The 16,577-nt window shown below is 46.6% G+C and overlaps 1 protein-coding gene across 2 annotated transcripts; it reads left to right on the top strand.

The window, feature by feature from the left end:
- The first annotated feature begins 1,178 nt into the window (after positions 1 to 1,178).
- YWHAB (tyrosine 3-monooxygenase/tryptophan 5-monooxygenase activation protein beta) lies at positions 1,179 to 15,122 on the top strand. 2 transcript variants are annotated; one of them, XM_084271597.1, is made up of 6 exons: positions 1,179 to 1,263; positions 9,049 to 9,349; positions 10,334 to 10,457; positions 11,480 to 11,643; positions 12,675 to 12,770; positions 13,237 to 15,122. In XM_084271597.1, exons 2-6 carry the CDS (start codon positions 9,056 to 9,058, stop codon positions 13,291 to 13,293), a joined length of 735 nt encoding a protein of 244 aa, XP_084127723.1. In that variant the 5' UTR covers positions 1,179 to 1,263; positions 9,049 to 9,055; the 3' UTR covers positions 13,294 to 15,122. The 2 variants fall into 2 exon arrangements, with proteins under 2 accessions (XP_084127723.1, XP_084127724.1); XM_084271598.1 differs by lacking the exon at positions 1,179 to 1,263 and having other exon boundaries at positions 9,007 to 9,349.
- Positions 15,123 to 16,577: the final 1,455 nt, after the last annotated feature.

Below are 16,577 nucleotides of genomic sequence, written 5' to 3' on the forward strand. Positions count from 1 at the left end.
GTGCCGAGTAATTTTCCTCCTGACTTTCCAAAGTAATTAACCTTTGGACCAAGACAAAGCAGGAAACTAATGAAGAACATCCAGCACCAAAAAGGAACCTGACAGTGACTTTGACGGGACAAAGATTGCATCTGAAAGATAGAAAATGGGGCTCCAGGATGCTGTGACTGCACAGACCGCCTTTCAGCCCAAATAATAATGCTCTGACAGCGATGCTGCTGTAAACCTGAGACTTGGGGGCAGGGAGAGGTTGTGTTGAGTCACTCCTTATCCGAAAGGATTACATGCGTTATAAAATCAAACTCTTTTCCTTGGATTCCTTCTTGGACACCACACTACGCTTTTCCTCAGGCCCAAAAAATGCTCTCTGGCCATTTCTCTAGGAAGTGTCGTTTATTACAGCTGTATGAAATTTATCTAGCCAGTAAGGATCCCTCTTTTGTCCGTGAAAACATGCAATTTAAGTTGTAGGGAGGAGTCACTGCTGGAAGACTGTTGGCAATTCAAAGCATGTGCAGATTTTAACTTGCATGGCTTCCATGCCTCAGGTCTGCGGAGATGCCCCCCGTCGTGAGGCACAAGAATCGGCCGTATAGCAGAAACGCTGCTGGAGGGGCTGCGCCCTCCCCGGCCCGGGCAGGTCCGTGCCCAGGGCACCCACCCCGCCTGGTTACGGCGGCGGGCACCGCTGGACGGCACGCAGGGGCTCGCCCCACGCCTGCGGCAGGGGCTCAGCCCAGACAAAGGGCTCAGGGACTGAAGGGTGCCGAGGCGCGACAGAAAGAGCAGGCCTTGCTCTGGGTGGTTTGACACGGCAGGCGGGGCTAAGCCCGCGGTCACCTCACCTCGGCCTCCCCGCCACCAGCGCCTTGGGGCGGAGGTGCCGCGCTGAGGGAGGCGCCCACCCCTCAGCCCCCCAGCCAGGCCGAGCCCCCCCCCCCCCCACTTCTCCGAGAGCCGAGGTGGGCTTCCGGGCCGGTGGGGCTGAGGGGGCGGCGGCGGGCGGGCCCGCAGAGCCGAGGGGGCCGAGCTCCCCTCCCGTCGCTATGGCGACCGGGAGCCGGCTGGCGCCCGCGGCCCCACCGGCCCAATGGGGAGGCGGGAGGGGCGGTGGCGCCCCTTGGCGCCGGAAGGGGCGTGCCGGCGCCGCCGGAAGCGGGGCCGCAGCGCCGCAGGGTGTGTGTGCGTGCGCTGAGCGGCCGCCGCGCTCCGAGTCGCCTCGCCCCGCCGGGATCCAGGCCGCGGTGCCGCCGCCCCCGCCAGGTGAGGGTCCCGGGACGCCCCCCCCGCGGCCCTGCCCGCCGCCCGGCTTCCCCCTCCCTTCTCCCGCCGCTGGGGCCGGGCCCCGCCGGTCCGGGCCGCCGCGGCCCCGCTGGCGCCGGCGGGACTGTGCGGGGGAGGCCTCCCCGCCGGCCGGGCCCGCTCCTCCCCGCCGGCCGGGCCCCGGCCTCTCCCTGCTTGCTGGGCCAGCGCAGCCCCGCGGCGGGGAGGGGCGTCTGAGGCCGCAGCAGGCCGCGGGAGCTGCGGGAGGGGCGCTGCGGGAGGGTCCCGGCGCGAAGGGCGGGGGGGGGGGACGGTGGGTGAGTCCTGCCCCCCTCTCCTTCTCCTCCCCGCTCCGAGTAACGGTGTGACCCTCCCTCGGCTGCCGCTGCGGAGCCCGAGCGGGCGGCGCCGCCTCCTCCCGGAGCGCCCGGCCCTGCCCCGCCCTGAGTGAGTCACTGGCTCCCCGGAGGGCGCGGCCGGCCGAGCACACCTGTACTCAGCGGCCGGCGGCGAAGGCTCCTCTGCCCGGCGACCGGGGGAGGACGGGACGGGAAGGGAAACCAGCCCCTCCACGCCAGGGTCAGTATCGGTCGCAGATCTCCTCTGCCCGAGGGCTTCTGCCTTCGCGGCCCGAAACCGGGAGCGGGGTTTGGGTGTCCTCGCCGAACCCGGAGCTTTGGGCTCCATTGGTGCAAGGGGGGAGATGCCGCGTCTGCTGCCGGTCAGTACGAGCCAGCTCACGTAGGACCAGAGGCCGTCACAGAAGCGTCGTGAGCGCTTTAAAAGGAAAGAATACGAATTTATTATTTTTTTCTGATTTTGGTCATTTATGTCCATTTGGGAATAGAGATGCATTTAGGGAGGACCCCAGGGGAAAGAAGGTTGCTTCAGGCCAGCCCCAGCCTACAAAAAGGCTGGGCAGCAACCCCCAACGAGCCACTGCAGGTTTTATTTCAAGTATGTATAACCAGATGTTAATTGGGATGAGGAAATGTCAGCATTCTACAGTCACTGTGTTAACATGTGGGAGCAAAAATGCATCTAATGCAAAGATCGCAACATAAATTGGCTGCTTTCAGTTAAATTCCTTTTTAATAGTTAAAATAACTTTCCTGATGGTTGGAAAGCAAACAGCACCTCACGCAGCTCCATTAAAGCTCAATTCCTACATAAAAAATACCAGAGAGCTTGAGAGCATTGGTAAGGTTTTGTAACTTTGGTGGCTGTAGGAATATTTGTGCCTTTACATGTTCCCTGCTGCAGGACACCCCAGCCCAAAATTTGAAGACTCCCTCGTGAAAATAAAGGCTTGCTTTTATTTTAAAATAACCTGGAGACCTTAACTGGTCTAGAGAAGAAAACAAGTGACTCTTCGTGTTAAAGGACTGCAAAAACATAGCCTGTATAATATTTTGTTTATTAGATTGGTACTGATAAAGTGATAGACTCGTTGCACAGATGGGCCTGGTGCAGTTTTCTCAACCTCATTATGTCAGTACCGCATGTTCTGATCTCTGCTATTTTGATGTTGAGTCTCTTTTTCTTCACCCCCCCCCCCTTCCCCTCCCCTCCTAAGCAGCCCTTTGCCAGTATGCAGCTTGCTGTGCTGCCTGTCAATAAACTCCAATGAGGAGGAGTTCAGTAAATAATTATTTGAATAACGAGGTAAAAAAAGCTGGTGCTGTGATCTGTCCGGTATCCTGATACATCCCAGGAAGACCAGGCGTTAGAGTAGTGTGTCTTTTCTGTCCCCACACTTTCTGCCCCACCCTGTAACACGAATACTTTCCGTTTACTGGTAACAAAAGTGATTTACCTGTGATATGAATACCTCAGTTTGGCACGAACTTTATGCCCGGGGGGGGAAGATATTTTGGGATAACTCACTTATTTCCACCTGGACTCTAGCCAAAACCAATTCTGCTAGCTGGAAGAAAAGGTGTTACCACGTAAGTATGTTGTGCTTTGGAACCCCGTGCTTGTCTCCACCTGCAGCTGGCCCCTGCAAAGCACCATAGGCATGTAGCAGTGCAGCGCTCTCCAGCCTGCGGTCCCTCCTTTAAACGATGCGAAGCACATCAGCTAAGTTTAAGTTGGCCATACACCATGAGTATCCCTACACACTGTTGGTACTTGTCATGGAAATGTTGTAGTTGTCTATGGAGGCTGAACATTTTTATTCAAAAAGTATATTGGCTGGTTTTGGGAGGCAACAAGTAACGAGGGCAGAGGATGGCCAGAGCAGGCTGAGGCTCAGCTTTATGAGATGTTAATTTTATCTGAACATTTGCATAAAGATTTGAGCTGAAGGCCGGGGTGTGCAGTTCATCAGTAGATGCAGAGGAGGCCCAAGTTATGTACTGCACAAGGTCATCAGTAATACCCCAGCTATGAAGTCACTCTCCTTTTGCCCTCATCATATTTGCAGTGTGTTTTACTGAACTGCTCGTTATTCCCAAGGCCTTGACTGCTGGGGAAGATTGCAGGGGCCAGACCTTACCAGACACATTGACTTTCTAATCAGTTACTTAATGATACATGGTAGCTTTTGAGGGAAACCAAATGAAGAAGCACAACTAATGAAGTGAGATGCTATGATAGTGCAAGGAAGGTTTCTTGCACCCCACCTAGAGCTGATTCCTTTTCTGCAAATAATCTCTTGGGAGCAATGTCTGATTGACAGCGAATGCCATCAGCATCCCGCAGGTACCTGTGTCAGCATGCACCTAGCTGAATTACAGAGAAGGATTTTCCATTTGCTTTAGGAATAGTGTCTCCAGAACACACTGCCCATAATTACAGAACTGCAATTTGCAATACCACTTACCTCATGTGAATGTTTAACTGCAGAATGAATTGCCCATCTAGAAGTGGAGTAAGGTACGTTTGCACGTTGCTGGAAGGTTGAACTACAGATCCTGTACCAGTCTGCTGCTCCTCCTGTTAGAATTTGACAGGATTTACTGAGTTTGTGCTGAGAAGTATGATGGCATCCCATTTCACCCAACCTGGCTTTGCATTCATTTCTCATGGTGAAAGCAACATGCAGGCCTGTTAACCTGCATCTTTACTGGACTCATGAAGGGACCAGTATGTCAAACTAGGAACCACATTGCTTTCTCACTGATTTTTTTTTAATTAATTTTTTTTTTTGCCAAGTGGAAGTGTTTGCCTGATAGAGATTCTGATGCTTGCTATAAAGAGAAAAACAGTACACAGAAATCAATGACTTAATTAGCATCAGAAGAACAGATCATCGAGAGCAGCAGACTTCAGGCCAACGTAGGCTTATTAGTATTGCCTTGTCAGTTCAATACGTTACATAAGCCAGATTTTTTTCAGTGTCGGTTTTCATTTGGTTTCTGCGGACTTGAAACACGGTTACTTCTGATCTGTTTGGCTTTGTCCTAAAACAGCCCGTTGAGATTGGAAGCAATAAAAGCTATGAAACCAGTGGAGTAACTGCTGAGCAGCAAGATGTAGCTTCCCTCGAGCTCCTGTGGTTCTTTAAAGAACACTGTATGTTTTACTGAGATGTAAACCTCGAGTTCTGCGTGTCCATCCACTCTTGCAGGATCTGTGGCTGTTCTGATTTTGGGTGCCATTCCCATAATGGTTGCACCATTCCCTTATTACTGCATCTTCTACTAAAAGTAGCAAAGCAATGACAAGCTGCTGTGTGTCACAGGTTCTGACCTTTGATTCTCTACTTCTCATGCTTTGTAATAAGTTTCCATCTTGTCTGCACAGGTGTAAAGCTTTTCTGGGGGTGGGCAGTAAGCAGTACCTGTATATGTGCTGTTCTGGATTTGTAAGAGAATCAAAGAACTTGGGCTGTATGGGAGGTAGAGGGGGGGAAAAATAATTTTAAAAATACATTTTGAGTGTGGGATGTAGGGTGATTCAAATTGCTGGCAGCTGGTACTGTTGCCTGCAACCGCTGGCTGGTGGTTGGCATTCCTTGTTGTAAACAGCGTCCAGCCGCTTCTTTTTGGAGGGCTACTAAGTTGTGGTTTGACAGATGATTAAGAAGATGATGTCCTAAGAATTTGAAATGTATTAATGCATCTAACATGAGAATCTTCTGCTTAGAACGGGCAACTGTCAGGACTCCTCCATGGCTGCCATCTGCACGTCTCCGCTCCTTTTGCCATCCTCCCTCTTTTCCCCCCTTGCCAACATGGCATGGCTTCATTAGTCCTAGAATAGATCGTTCCTGTTGGCCTCCTCTTCATCACCTTTGTGTGTTTTGCTCCTAGCTGCAGGTAACCTTTGTTAGATGGCTTCTGTTTGTGGCCTAGGAGTATTTTTAGCTGTAGGCTTTGCTTGTTTCGGACCGTGGCACACTGATCCATTGTTAGCGTGGCTTTCATCTCCTCTACGGGAGGGACCAGTTGTAACTGATGGTCGCTTCTTTGCCTTTTCAAACATCACTCCTTTCCTTGTATCTTTTTTTCCTTCTGGCAAACACTTCCCTCTTTTGGAGCTCAAGCCAGCATAGCTCTGCAAAGCTCTCTCCAAGCCTCTAACAAGGTAAGCAATGGAGAATCAAGTAAGGATTTTAAGTGTTCCTTTCTGCAGCACCCTGTGAACGAAATAATGGTAGGTTTGCTGTCAATTGCAGTTGCTTTGGTGTGGGCAATGATTTTCTTACTGCATTTAAGTTCTGTTAAATCCATGTTACTGAATAGTACTTTGTGTTTTGCAGCAAACCTACTAACAGTACAGATATTACAATGAATTAACTAAACAACCCAAGCCCCTGTATACTGAATTTTTATGTTAAAGTGAGCCAGTGAAGTTCTGAGGAACTTCACCTTCAGTAATGGCTTGGTGTGCATGAATTAGTTACATTGCTGAGGAAAGTTGCTTGATGAGAAGCAACGTTCTGGTGCTTTGTGCTGGTATTTTATATGTTCAACTGGTTTCTGGATCTCTCTTATCCACCAGGTCTTTATGCCCTTCCGGTTCCCTCTGTCATTTCCTTGATGTGTCCTTATATGAACCCGTTCACTGCCACGAACAGACTTGCATCTAGAGACAAACATGTCAGTGAGCTTGATAAAACAAACTCTGCACCATTTCTAAACTAAACTCCATTCTGCCTGTAAACAGGATTCTGCACCGATTACTTGTCTGTGAATTAGACTAGTATTGCCAAAGTGCAGATCAAAGATAATACTGACCTTTCAATGGCAAAATGTAAACTGTCGGAGCTGTTTGCCTCTGGACTTCAACAAGCAGGATTTTCCTACAAAATAATTGCATTCTGTAGGAGGAGGAGAAGATAAGATGGTTACGATAGAAATGCTTCTGGAAGCTGTGCAGGCTGCTAGTAGAACTGCTCTGAAACTGTTTGGGTTTTTTTTTAATGTCCAGTTTAAAGTTGGCTCCTGTAATGTAAAAAGCAGTCTTCAGGTGTACTTTGTTCAGGTTCAGATTTTAGTGAGCGGGTAGGGAAATGCCACTCACAAATTACTTCCTGCGTTAAGCACATAGTCTAAATTTAGTGCTGAGTTAAGGGAATGGTTTACGAGGTTTGATAGACTCAACAGTGAAAGGTGGCCTGGGTTCTCAGAGGTAACCAGTCTGCTGACTTCCTTAGGCTTGTTACCTATCTGTACTAAGATATGCTTCAGAATAGGGTGAAATAATTCACCTCACAAGCTCCAGTTACTCCTTCTCTCCATCTTAAGGAGCTATCCTTGGATGGTTAGGATTAGGTCCTGCAGAACCAGTGTTAATGTAACACATCCCCTCTTGAGAAAGACACAGCCAGATTACTCTGCCTTACAAGAGCTGGACACACTGCCACCACAGTCAGTGTGTCTGGTTGGGGGCTTTGGTCTGAGCCCATGTCTCACCTTTTAATAGGTGCCAGAACCCACTGGGCCCTGTGTGCAGTACTTGCTACAGAACCAAACTGCAGCCCAACACGACTGGCAGACCTGTGAGAGGTCTCTTTCCTGGAGGCTGCTTTTAACACTGCATAGCCTTGCTGGGTGCTTTACGTGGATGGGTGCATTTAGGCTAGGTCCACAAAGGGTCACATGCAAGCAGGAGAGAGTGTGACTTGACTGGCAAGGTAGGACGTTTGGTTTCTGGGTTTACTGCAGGAGCTTTCACATGAAATAACTATGTTTGGCTTGATATGTTGGGTGATATTTTTTTTTTTGTTTTTAAAGTGAAGGATCTTCAGGTGGAGGGATTGAATATCATCCCAAAATAATTTTGTGGTTAGGACTCCACCCTTGGCAGTAGGAAACTCTGAAACTCCTCATACACACAGTGGGAATTTGGGTCTGCATCTCACTGACCTGATTGAGGATATAGTATAGGGGACTGCTTTCCCCATCTAATACTGTGATAGGTGATACCTGGATTAAAATAGAAACTGTGTGCAAGACGTTCTCCATAATGAGTTTGTCAGACTGGGATTTTCAAAGGAGGGAGCCAGGGAAAAGGGTACAGCAGTTGCTTTCAGCCTGTTGGGCCTTTCTCATAGGGCTGTAGGTGCTTGTCTGGTGAAGAGAAACCTGTGAAAGACAATTGTAAACCTATTGTTCTTGGTTACTTTATACTGTTGTCAGAGAAGTTGTTCTTAGGTCTCAGCCTGAAAACTCATCTGGACACTAAGAGTCCTGACTGGGGTTTAGGGAGGCAGAGAGGAGTATTGTTGCTCAGCTGGCAAGATTAACAGTACTGGGTCTGTCCAAGAGTGAACCTACATACCTGGAGAGATTTTACAGATTAATTTGGGGTGTCTGGGAGTTTGTGAGGTATTGAGGCCCACTTAATTTGATAAAGGCAAAGAAACTTGTTTCAGTTCTGTGGAGCAGGCCCTAAGTGATTTGAGTGTATGGTTGGTAGCTCAGTGGCTGAGTTAACTGTACGTTAGCATCATCTCGTAGAAGTAAGCAACACTCGAGCTCCCTCACTGACACGTTCCTTACTAACATCATTTTTCACTGCTTAAGCTCTTTAGGGGTCTTGTGGTCCTGTGATGTGTTTTTCTTGGCTTCATTTCCTAAACGACATCACCCGAAATGATAAGCAGCTTGTTTCCATGTGAGCAGTTAGCTGTGCAGCAGGACCCATCCCGTGGGACACGTCCCATTCAGGTTTTGTGAATGCCAGTGTTGCTTGAAAGGTCTTGAAAAGTGGAGATTAAAAACCTGTGTAGAATTGTCCATTATATGTAGGTTGATGCATGTATTAAACCAACCTGGTAGAACAGTTGCCAGCAACTACAGCTTTCCTGGGTGCGGTTTGTTTAAACCCACACAGACAAGTCCTGGAGTGTGCAGAGTATCTTCAGTATTTGGAGGAGCTGTCCAGTGCTTCAATGCTCCAAAGTAGTTGCTGTTGTATAATAGTGGGGCAGAAATAAAATGAAGAAAACCCAAAAACACAACCAGAGCTGGTGGGTTCTAGGTTGGAACATACAGTGTGTCCCAGGTAGAGCTGTGGCCAGCTTGGGAAAGGGGAGAGATTTACATAGGGAACGCACTGATGTGCTGTGCTTAATGCCTGTATGAGTTCTGCTGTGTTTTGAAGAACAGTGCTTACACGTCTTCAGTACTGTGATTAGTCATTTACCCACAGAAATTGTATGTATTTGGCAAAAGGTCCAATCTTTTCTTCAAAAGAAACCCTTTGTATTACTTGATGAGAACTGATAGATTTCCCCCTTGTTAGTGCCCGAGTTCTGCTTCACCCCTCAGCATTAACTCTGCAGACAAGCAAGAGACATTTTTCTCTATTTTTATTCCCTGGTAATTACAGGAGAGCCATGGATAAAAGTGAGTTGGTACAGAAAGCCAAGCTGGCTGAACAGGCCGAGCGTTACGATGACATGGCTGCTGCTATGAAAGCTGTCACCGAGCAAGGACACGAACTGTCCAATGAAGAGAGGAATCTACTCTCGGTTGCCTACAAGAACGTGGTTGGTGCCCGTCGCTCGTCCTGGCGTGTCATTTCCAGCATTGAACAGAAAACAGAGAGGAATGAGAAGAAACAGCAGATGGGAAGAGAATATCGTGAGAAAATTGAGGCTGAATTGCAGGATATCTGCAATGATGTTCTGGTAATAATCCAACAGCAAAAATAACAGTAGTTAGTACTGCAGCATTCTTCAGAGAGGCTTAAGGGATCTTACTCATGCTGTAGATGCTGCACCACCTTAGCAAAGGAGTAATTTTGGACAGCCACATACTTGGGTCTGACTCTAGTTCCTAAGTCATCTAGCTTGTTTCTTAGGGAATTCGTTATAAAGTAGCATTGATTTTTTAATAGGAAAAAAAAAATAAGGCGATGTTGAAGACCCCTTGCTGCTGGCTGGGGGTCCCATGAAGACAAATTTCAGTCTGGGGCACTTCATGAGTCCTGCTGAAAAGCCTTAGCTTCTTTCATTAATGAGTGCTGGTGTCTGGAGGCTTGTTTAGCAGGGGATGGAAGAGGTATGTACTTCTTCGCCACCAAACTGGTTTTGCTATTTCTCTTGCACAGAAGAGAGGGATTCTTTTTATTGCTGTTCAGTTTGCTGAAGATGTGTCAGGAGCAGTGGTTGTCAGTACTGTCAGTCTTTGCATCTCTCTCAATGCACACGTGCTGACCTTGCCACTATTCAGCTTTCTGGCTGGAGTTGCAGATAGCATCAGTTCCCTGGGGATAACTTCACTGCTCTGCATAGAAACCAAGTTTGTGGCAGCAAAAGTGACTAGACTTGTAGTGATGTCAGGCTGCTGCTGGGTTGCAGATATGAGATGTGTCAGTGTGTTTCAAGGAAAATCTTTGTGGTCTTAAGCCCTGGTTGCCATTAGGTTCTTAAGGAAAGAATTGTGGATAGCCCCAGTGTAATAAGCTTTCTGCTTTCCAGGGATTAGGATACAATAGGATAGTTGTTTGGGATGCTTTTCTGCTTTTAGACAACAGTAGGCAAAGTGATTAACACATCAATATGCGTAAGTCATTGTTCATGTTCATGCTTGCCATTGTAACCAAGGCTCTGATTCAGGCATTATTTTTATGACTTGGAGGGAAAAAAAAAAGTGATTATTTCCTTTCTCAGGAACTCCTGGATAAATACCTTATTGTCAATGCCACGCAGCCAGAAAGCAAGGTCTTCTATTTGAAAATGAAAGGCGATTACTACAGATACCTCTCAGAGGTGGCATCCGGGGACAATAAGCAAAGTAAGTAGAGATGAAATCTCTTGTTCTGCTTGGGGCCTGAGCAGAATGAAATTCATAATCCACTTGTGTTCTTTTCCCCTGACATGAAGTATTTATTTATTTTTGCTACTGGTGCAGTGCCAGGTCACTTTTAGAGAAAGACTTCACTGAAATTAATAGAAGTGGTTGACAGATAATCATCAAACCACTCAAATTCTGCTTGCCAACCCTTCCACCTCAGTGACTGATTTTCAAAGATACTTGGCAGTGTAAAATCCTTTTCCTGGAGAACGTGTGGTTTTTTTCTCATGGAAAAGGCTATATTACTATCATTTCTTGTTTAAACTGTGAATTTAGCTCAGGAGTCTTTGCTGTTTGCAAGCTTCCTGCATGCAAATGTGGGATGTTGGTTTATTGGGTCCTAGGACAGTCCTGAAATGTCAAAAGCGACGTGGACTTGTGCCTGAATTCCTGGTGAGTGTCTGATGTAGTCTGTGCCTTGCAAACTCAGTTTGACGCCATTCTAGAGCTTATTGTTACCCGTTAGCCAGGAAGGGACTGTTGCCTTTCCTCTGAAACCCCAAACTGAAATAGAAAGTTCATGACCTACCCACTAAACATTTCCTTCATTTGAAATAGGTAGCTTAGTGATCTCTCCTTTCCCATTGAGTTTTGTCTGGATTTATTACTCAGCTCTACTGCTTCAGCTAGGCTGGAAGAGTATCACAATATGCTTTGGCTTAGGCAGAGCTTGTGTGCATTCAGTTTGGTTGGAGTTTATTTTAAATACATTTCATTTTAAATCTCTCTCAATGTTGCTCTTAATTTCTGTATCTCAGAGGTTTATCTGAACAAGTATTTCTGCCTTAATAGTTCAGCCAGTGGGAGGCTTTGACATCTGAAAACACTGAAAGCAGCATCTGTGCGTATGTAATTGTATGAATTTCTGGTGGCACAACAGTCTAGACCAAGAACATAATAGCTTCCCCTGTGAAGTATGGTGATGTTCTGTGTGTTAATATGATTGTAATTACTTCTTGCAGCAACGGTAGCAAACTCTCAGCAAGCTTACCAGGAGGCATTTGAAATTAGCAAGAAGGAGATGCAGCCAACACACCCCATTCGACTCGGTTTGGCTTTAAATTTCTCTGTCTTCTACTATGAGATCCTAAATTCTCCTGAAAAAGCCTGTAACCTGGCAAAGACGGTAAGCAGACTCTTCATGGTACTGGTTTTTGTGGAGCCAACGGAGATAATCACACAGTTGCAGTAGCACTTTGTAGGTGACTGTGCTTTTTCATGTCAAATTCCTTAAAAATCTTTGAACTACTGCCATTGTAGTATATTTTCAGGTAGGTTAGTTAACTCAGCTAAGCTTAGCTAGGTCGTAGCCTTAAGTGTCCTTGTGTATCTGTGTGTGTTTCTCTCTCTGAAGACCTAAAAAGAGCTCATGTGGTGAGTTGTGCCAAAGAAATGCCCAGTCGTTTTTGTCTTCACCTTCTCCTCTTTACATCTGTGCAAGTTACCTGGTAATAACTTGACTAACGTGGCATTAGGTGAATCTTCACATTCTTAATACATGCTTCAACAAAAACTTTGGAACAAATAACGTGTTGCTGTGGGAACCTGCTGGTCCTGCTCTTTCAGTTAATGTCTGTTTGAAGCCTGAACGAAGAAATGGCATTTAGTCGTGGCTCTCAGACCTGGAGCATGGGCTTTCATGTGTGGCAGATCAATGGGAAGAATGGCTTTATTAATCTCCAGTGGAACATACCTGATTTCCTATGCTGTTTTGAAAAGAAACTTGAAACCTTCCACCCCACCATCAAAAAAATCCCTTGTCTTCCACTTTCTTGCCTGCTTGCTCATGTATAATACATATAGATCAACTTAATGGTGCTTTTGTCTTTTACTGCCAATTTAGAACAGCGAGACTTTAATTTTTAACAGAACTATTGCTTTTAAGTGCTGTACTTAAGCGTGGCTTCAAGCTGTGTGAATTATTCTCCAGCATGATGGAGCGTGCTTGCCTCTGCAGTGCGAAGGCTTATGTTTTCCCACTGGTTGTTTAGCGATCTGGTGCTCACTTTGGTTTACATCTCTTGGTGGAAAAGAAAAATCCTGGAAGCTTTTGTCATGGAATTTGAGTGGTAATGTAGCAAATTTGCAAGCTCTGTGCAAGCAGAAGTGAGTTCGGAGAGCGGAGTGTGAAAGTGCTTCTGTCTTGCGTGTTTTTAGGCATTTGATGAAGCGATAGCAGAGCTGGACACGCTGAATGAAGAGTCTTACAAAGACAGCACCCTGATCATGCAGCTGCTTAGGGACAACCTCACTGTAAGTATCAGGGGCAAACAGCTTTGCTGGGGGCTGTTTCTTCTGCAGGCTGCTACGAACTGAGACTTCAGTTCTGTGCCATAAGAAGCCTTTTCTGAGGCACTAACTTGCCTTAACTACACTGCTGGTTGTAACCAGACCAGTTGGACTTGCTTGTTTCATCCAGAAATCACTTGTTAGCCACTGTAGGGCACTCAGACTTGTGGTAGCAAAAAGTGGAGTTTGTCTGGTCTCAACAGCCAGCATTATGTTGAGCTTGCAAAACTGCACTGGCTTTTTACTTGTTATCTTCTGTTAATTTTCTAGGTCATTAATTATTCTTTAGCTTTACTGTTGTGTTCAGTTCTGCATTGCTCATAGCTGAGAAAATTGGGCAGCTACTGCTAATTATGCTGCCTTCTCTTTCCTCACAATCCTAATTAACTGCCTGCTTTCAGCCTAAACTTGTGTTTGTATTTTCTTACAGCTATGGACGTCGGAAAACCAGGGAGACGAAGGGGATGCTGGGGAGGGAGAGAACTAATGGCTGTCACGCTTCACTCTATGTTCAATGTCACCCTGTATCCTACACATATATCCCTTTGTGCGACAAGCAAAAAGAATAGTACATCGACTTTCACAACCTCAACGTAGCAAAAACTGTCTGTGGGGTAAAACCAGTTGGTTGGTGTTCTGCCTACTCAAAGCGAGGTCGGTTATTACAATGGCATTCCAGCTTTCTATTATGAACATTTACAGTGACGATTACCGTGTTTATATTTTTAACTGAACACTGTGATTATGGGTTTTGTGATTGCAATTGACTTTGCAAAACTCTTATTGGTTAGAAAAAAGTAGACATCAATTATGTAACTCTGGCGAGCTTAATTTGGCACCAAAATAGTCGAAGTACAATTCTATTGTAAAGTTGTACAGAAAGTTATAGAGATTCTATTGTGACACTGGGGCATGGAAGGAAAACGATCCGATGTATGGCATTCCAGTTAGTGACACTGCTATCAATTAGTTCAACAGGCACACTCTGTAGACATTTGTAACCGAGTCTCAGGCACCGCTTGCAGTCCGAAGCTCACTCTGTCAGTCCTGTCTTTCTGGGGATGGGGTTTGTTTTGGGGAGGAGGGTAATGGGGGAGTTAGCAGCTTGATTTCCAAATTCTTTACACTGGCAGATAACTGGGATTTGACTTCTAAAAGCGCTTTCATGCTCATATGACATGCATGACTAAGCCCCTTCCCACAGCAATAACTCACCTGATTAGTATACCTTAGGTATTCTTCAGTAGTGAGGAGTCTTGGTTCACTGCCATGGACTTGCAATAGGAGACGATTCAATTTTTTGAATGGCCTTATTAGTTTGGGTGGTGCCATGAAGTGATCTGCCGCTTTCGCATTACTTTACTCTTAGGTGAATTGACATCTCCATGGTATTCATGTTCTGAATTTACCCTGAAAACTGCCTAAGGAATCCACTGAGCCATCCTTAAGTCCACTTTACAGAAAGTTTTCTCCCATTGGACTCTGTTCATCCATGACCCTCTCACCTGTTCAAACTCCATTAAAGCAATTTTGGACTCCCACACAAGACATCATCCTTCATTTGATGATGGGTGATGGCAGGATGGTGGGTGAGACCCGAGTCTGCTCCAGGACAGGTTCCTTTCCTGAGTGGCTGAGAGCTGCCCGTGCTGTTGCAGTCATCAGCTCTGCCTGCCGTTTTTTGGGAGTACCAGGGTCTGGCTCAAACCTTCAGGATTTCCCGTGTGTTGTACTGGAATGCAGACCTACACACTTGTAAGATTGGAGCTCCAAACGTCTTCACCTAGTTGTTTCAAACATGTCCCATTAAATAAACCCTAATAAGAGTTGCGTGAATAATGCAGTGGAAGAGATTAGGAATAGTCACCTATCAGTCTCCTCGCGGTATCATCCCCCGACCTTCACATTCCACGTAGGTATAGGATCCATCTGTTTGTCTGTCCATCCGTCTGCTGAAGAGAATTTCATGCACTGATTTTAAAACTCCCCTCTACTAGCTGAACAAATTGTGCAGTTAATACTTGGCGCTTGATAAATGCAGTAGTGAATGTGGAACCGAGCCTGTCTGTATATCTGGTAGCTCTTTTCGCTTTGTTTTTACTGACCAGTATTCTGCCTAAAGTTTGCTTCTGTGACGGTTATATTGCCTAGCACACACGTGGTTGTGAGAATAGTATAGCAAAAAGAAATACCTGGTTATTGATGTACTAGATTTGTGTATGTCTTTTAAACAGTTCTAGTTTCACCTTACACAAAAATAATCAGGAGAAGTGTAAAAGAATTCAAAAAAGTGAGTAATAAAAAAAAATTTTATCAGTTTGTGTCTGTTATCTTTGCTGTACTAGTGGCAAAAAACCCTTGTGGTAGTAAAATCACCACGTTATTAAATGCACAGACCTTGGAGTGTGTGAGTTGATTCATGGTTTCCAAATGGTGTGAAGGCTTAATTACTCATTCCTTTGCAGAGAGACTTCCCTGCCCCCCCTGCCAGAGTTGTAGGAGGGAACACTGCTGCTCCTCATTTTTTTTTGAGGTCTTTCTTGGAATCTATTGTCACTGCAGGACTTAAATGTGACTATAAATACCTGTTTAACTTGCCAGGAGGCATTGCAGCTTGTACAGATGAGTGTCCCCTACATGAGAGAAGTCTGTTGGTTACACTTAAAGCTTCTTCCTTGGGGAATTTTACATGTGCACTGGTGAATGTGGGTTTGCTCTGCAGCTGCCCCTCTGTCAGTCATCTGTTAGCACACCTGGCTGCACGAGTGAGCTGTGGCCTGTACAGGCACCTGTTCGCCCAGCTCATCTGAGCCGGTGCTGTGCAGAAGTGCTAACGGGGGTGCAGCTGCCCAGATGTGGCTTCCTGGAAATAAAGTGCTTGGAGTGATGCAGAGGAGGTTGGCTGGGGCTGAAGCAAGTGTCCTCCCTCCTCTCAAAGCCCCTTGCTGCCGCAGTGAGCGGCACAGATGCGTGCTCAGCAGATAATGCTCCTCAACTTTGATTCCCTGCTGCAAAGGTGTTAACCCAAAATCTAGCTAGGTGCTGATCAAGCACAGAGCTGTCCTGTGTGTGGCTTTAGGTGGTGCTGCCGCCTCTGCAGATCTGTAATTAGTGCTAATTTGTCATTCACTTCGGCCTTATACCTGCACTTAAATGATCTTGCTGATGATGTCACCTCCAAGAAGACAAACCTCCTGGGTCCTGCTCAGAGCCCTGAGTCATGGAGCACTTGTCCAAACATGGTTGTTTCAGGAGACATCTCCTGCCCTTGCTTTCTCATTTGGGGAAAAGGATGAGCCCCAGAGGCTGGTCTGCAGCAGTGATGAGTTAAGGGAGTTAACTCATCTGTGTTCCAAGTGATTGTATCATTTTGGGAAGGGGTGCTCCAGCTGGGCCAGCCACAGGAAAACTGGGTGTACTCTACATGTTTCAACTCATCTCATTGGTGCTGCTGCAGCTTCTCATTGCTGGTGCTGATACTCATCTTACCTCTGCTGAGGCAGTTCAATGTGGGGAACCACTAGGAAGCTTTTGGGAAGGCAAGGCTTCTCCTAGTCTGCACCTCAGCCAGCCCTTCTGAGGGCATGGATGGTGTGGAGCTGAGCAACCCTGCTTGGGTTAGCTTTACTTTAACCCTGGGGGACTGTGGTGGTGCATGAGAAGCTGAGAGCCTCCCAGGCAGTGTCCAAGGGCTCCATGGCAGCAGAGGAGCCATCTTTTCATTAAATCCATCCAACTTCTTCAGCTGAAGCCACCATAAGACACACAACC

The sequence above is a fragment of the Gallinula chloropus genome (genome assembly GCF_964237585.1).
Source record: "Gallinula chloropus genome assembly, chromosome: 16".
Taxonomy (NCBI): Eukaryota; Metazoa; Chordata; class Aves; order Gruiformes; family Rallidae; genus Gallinula; species Gallinula chloropus.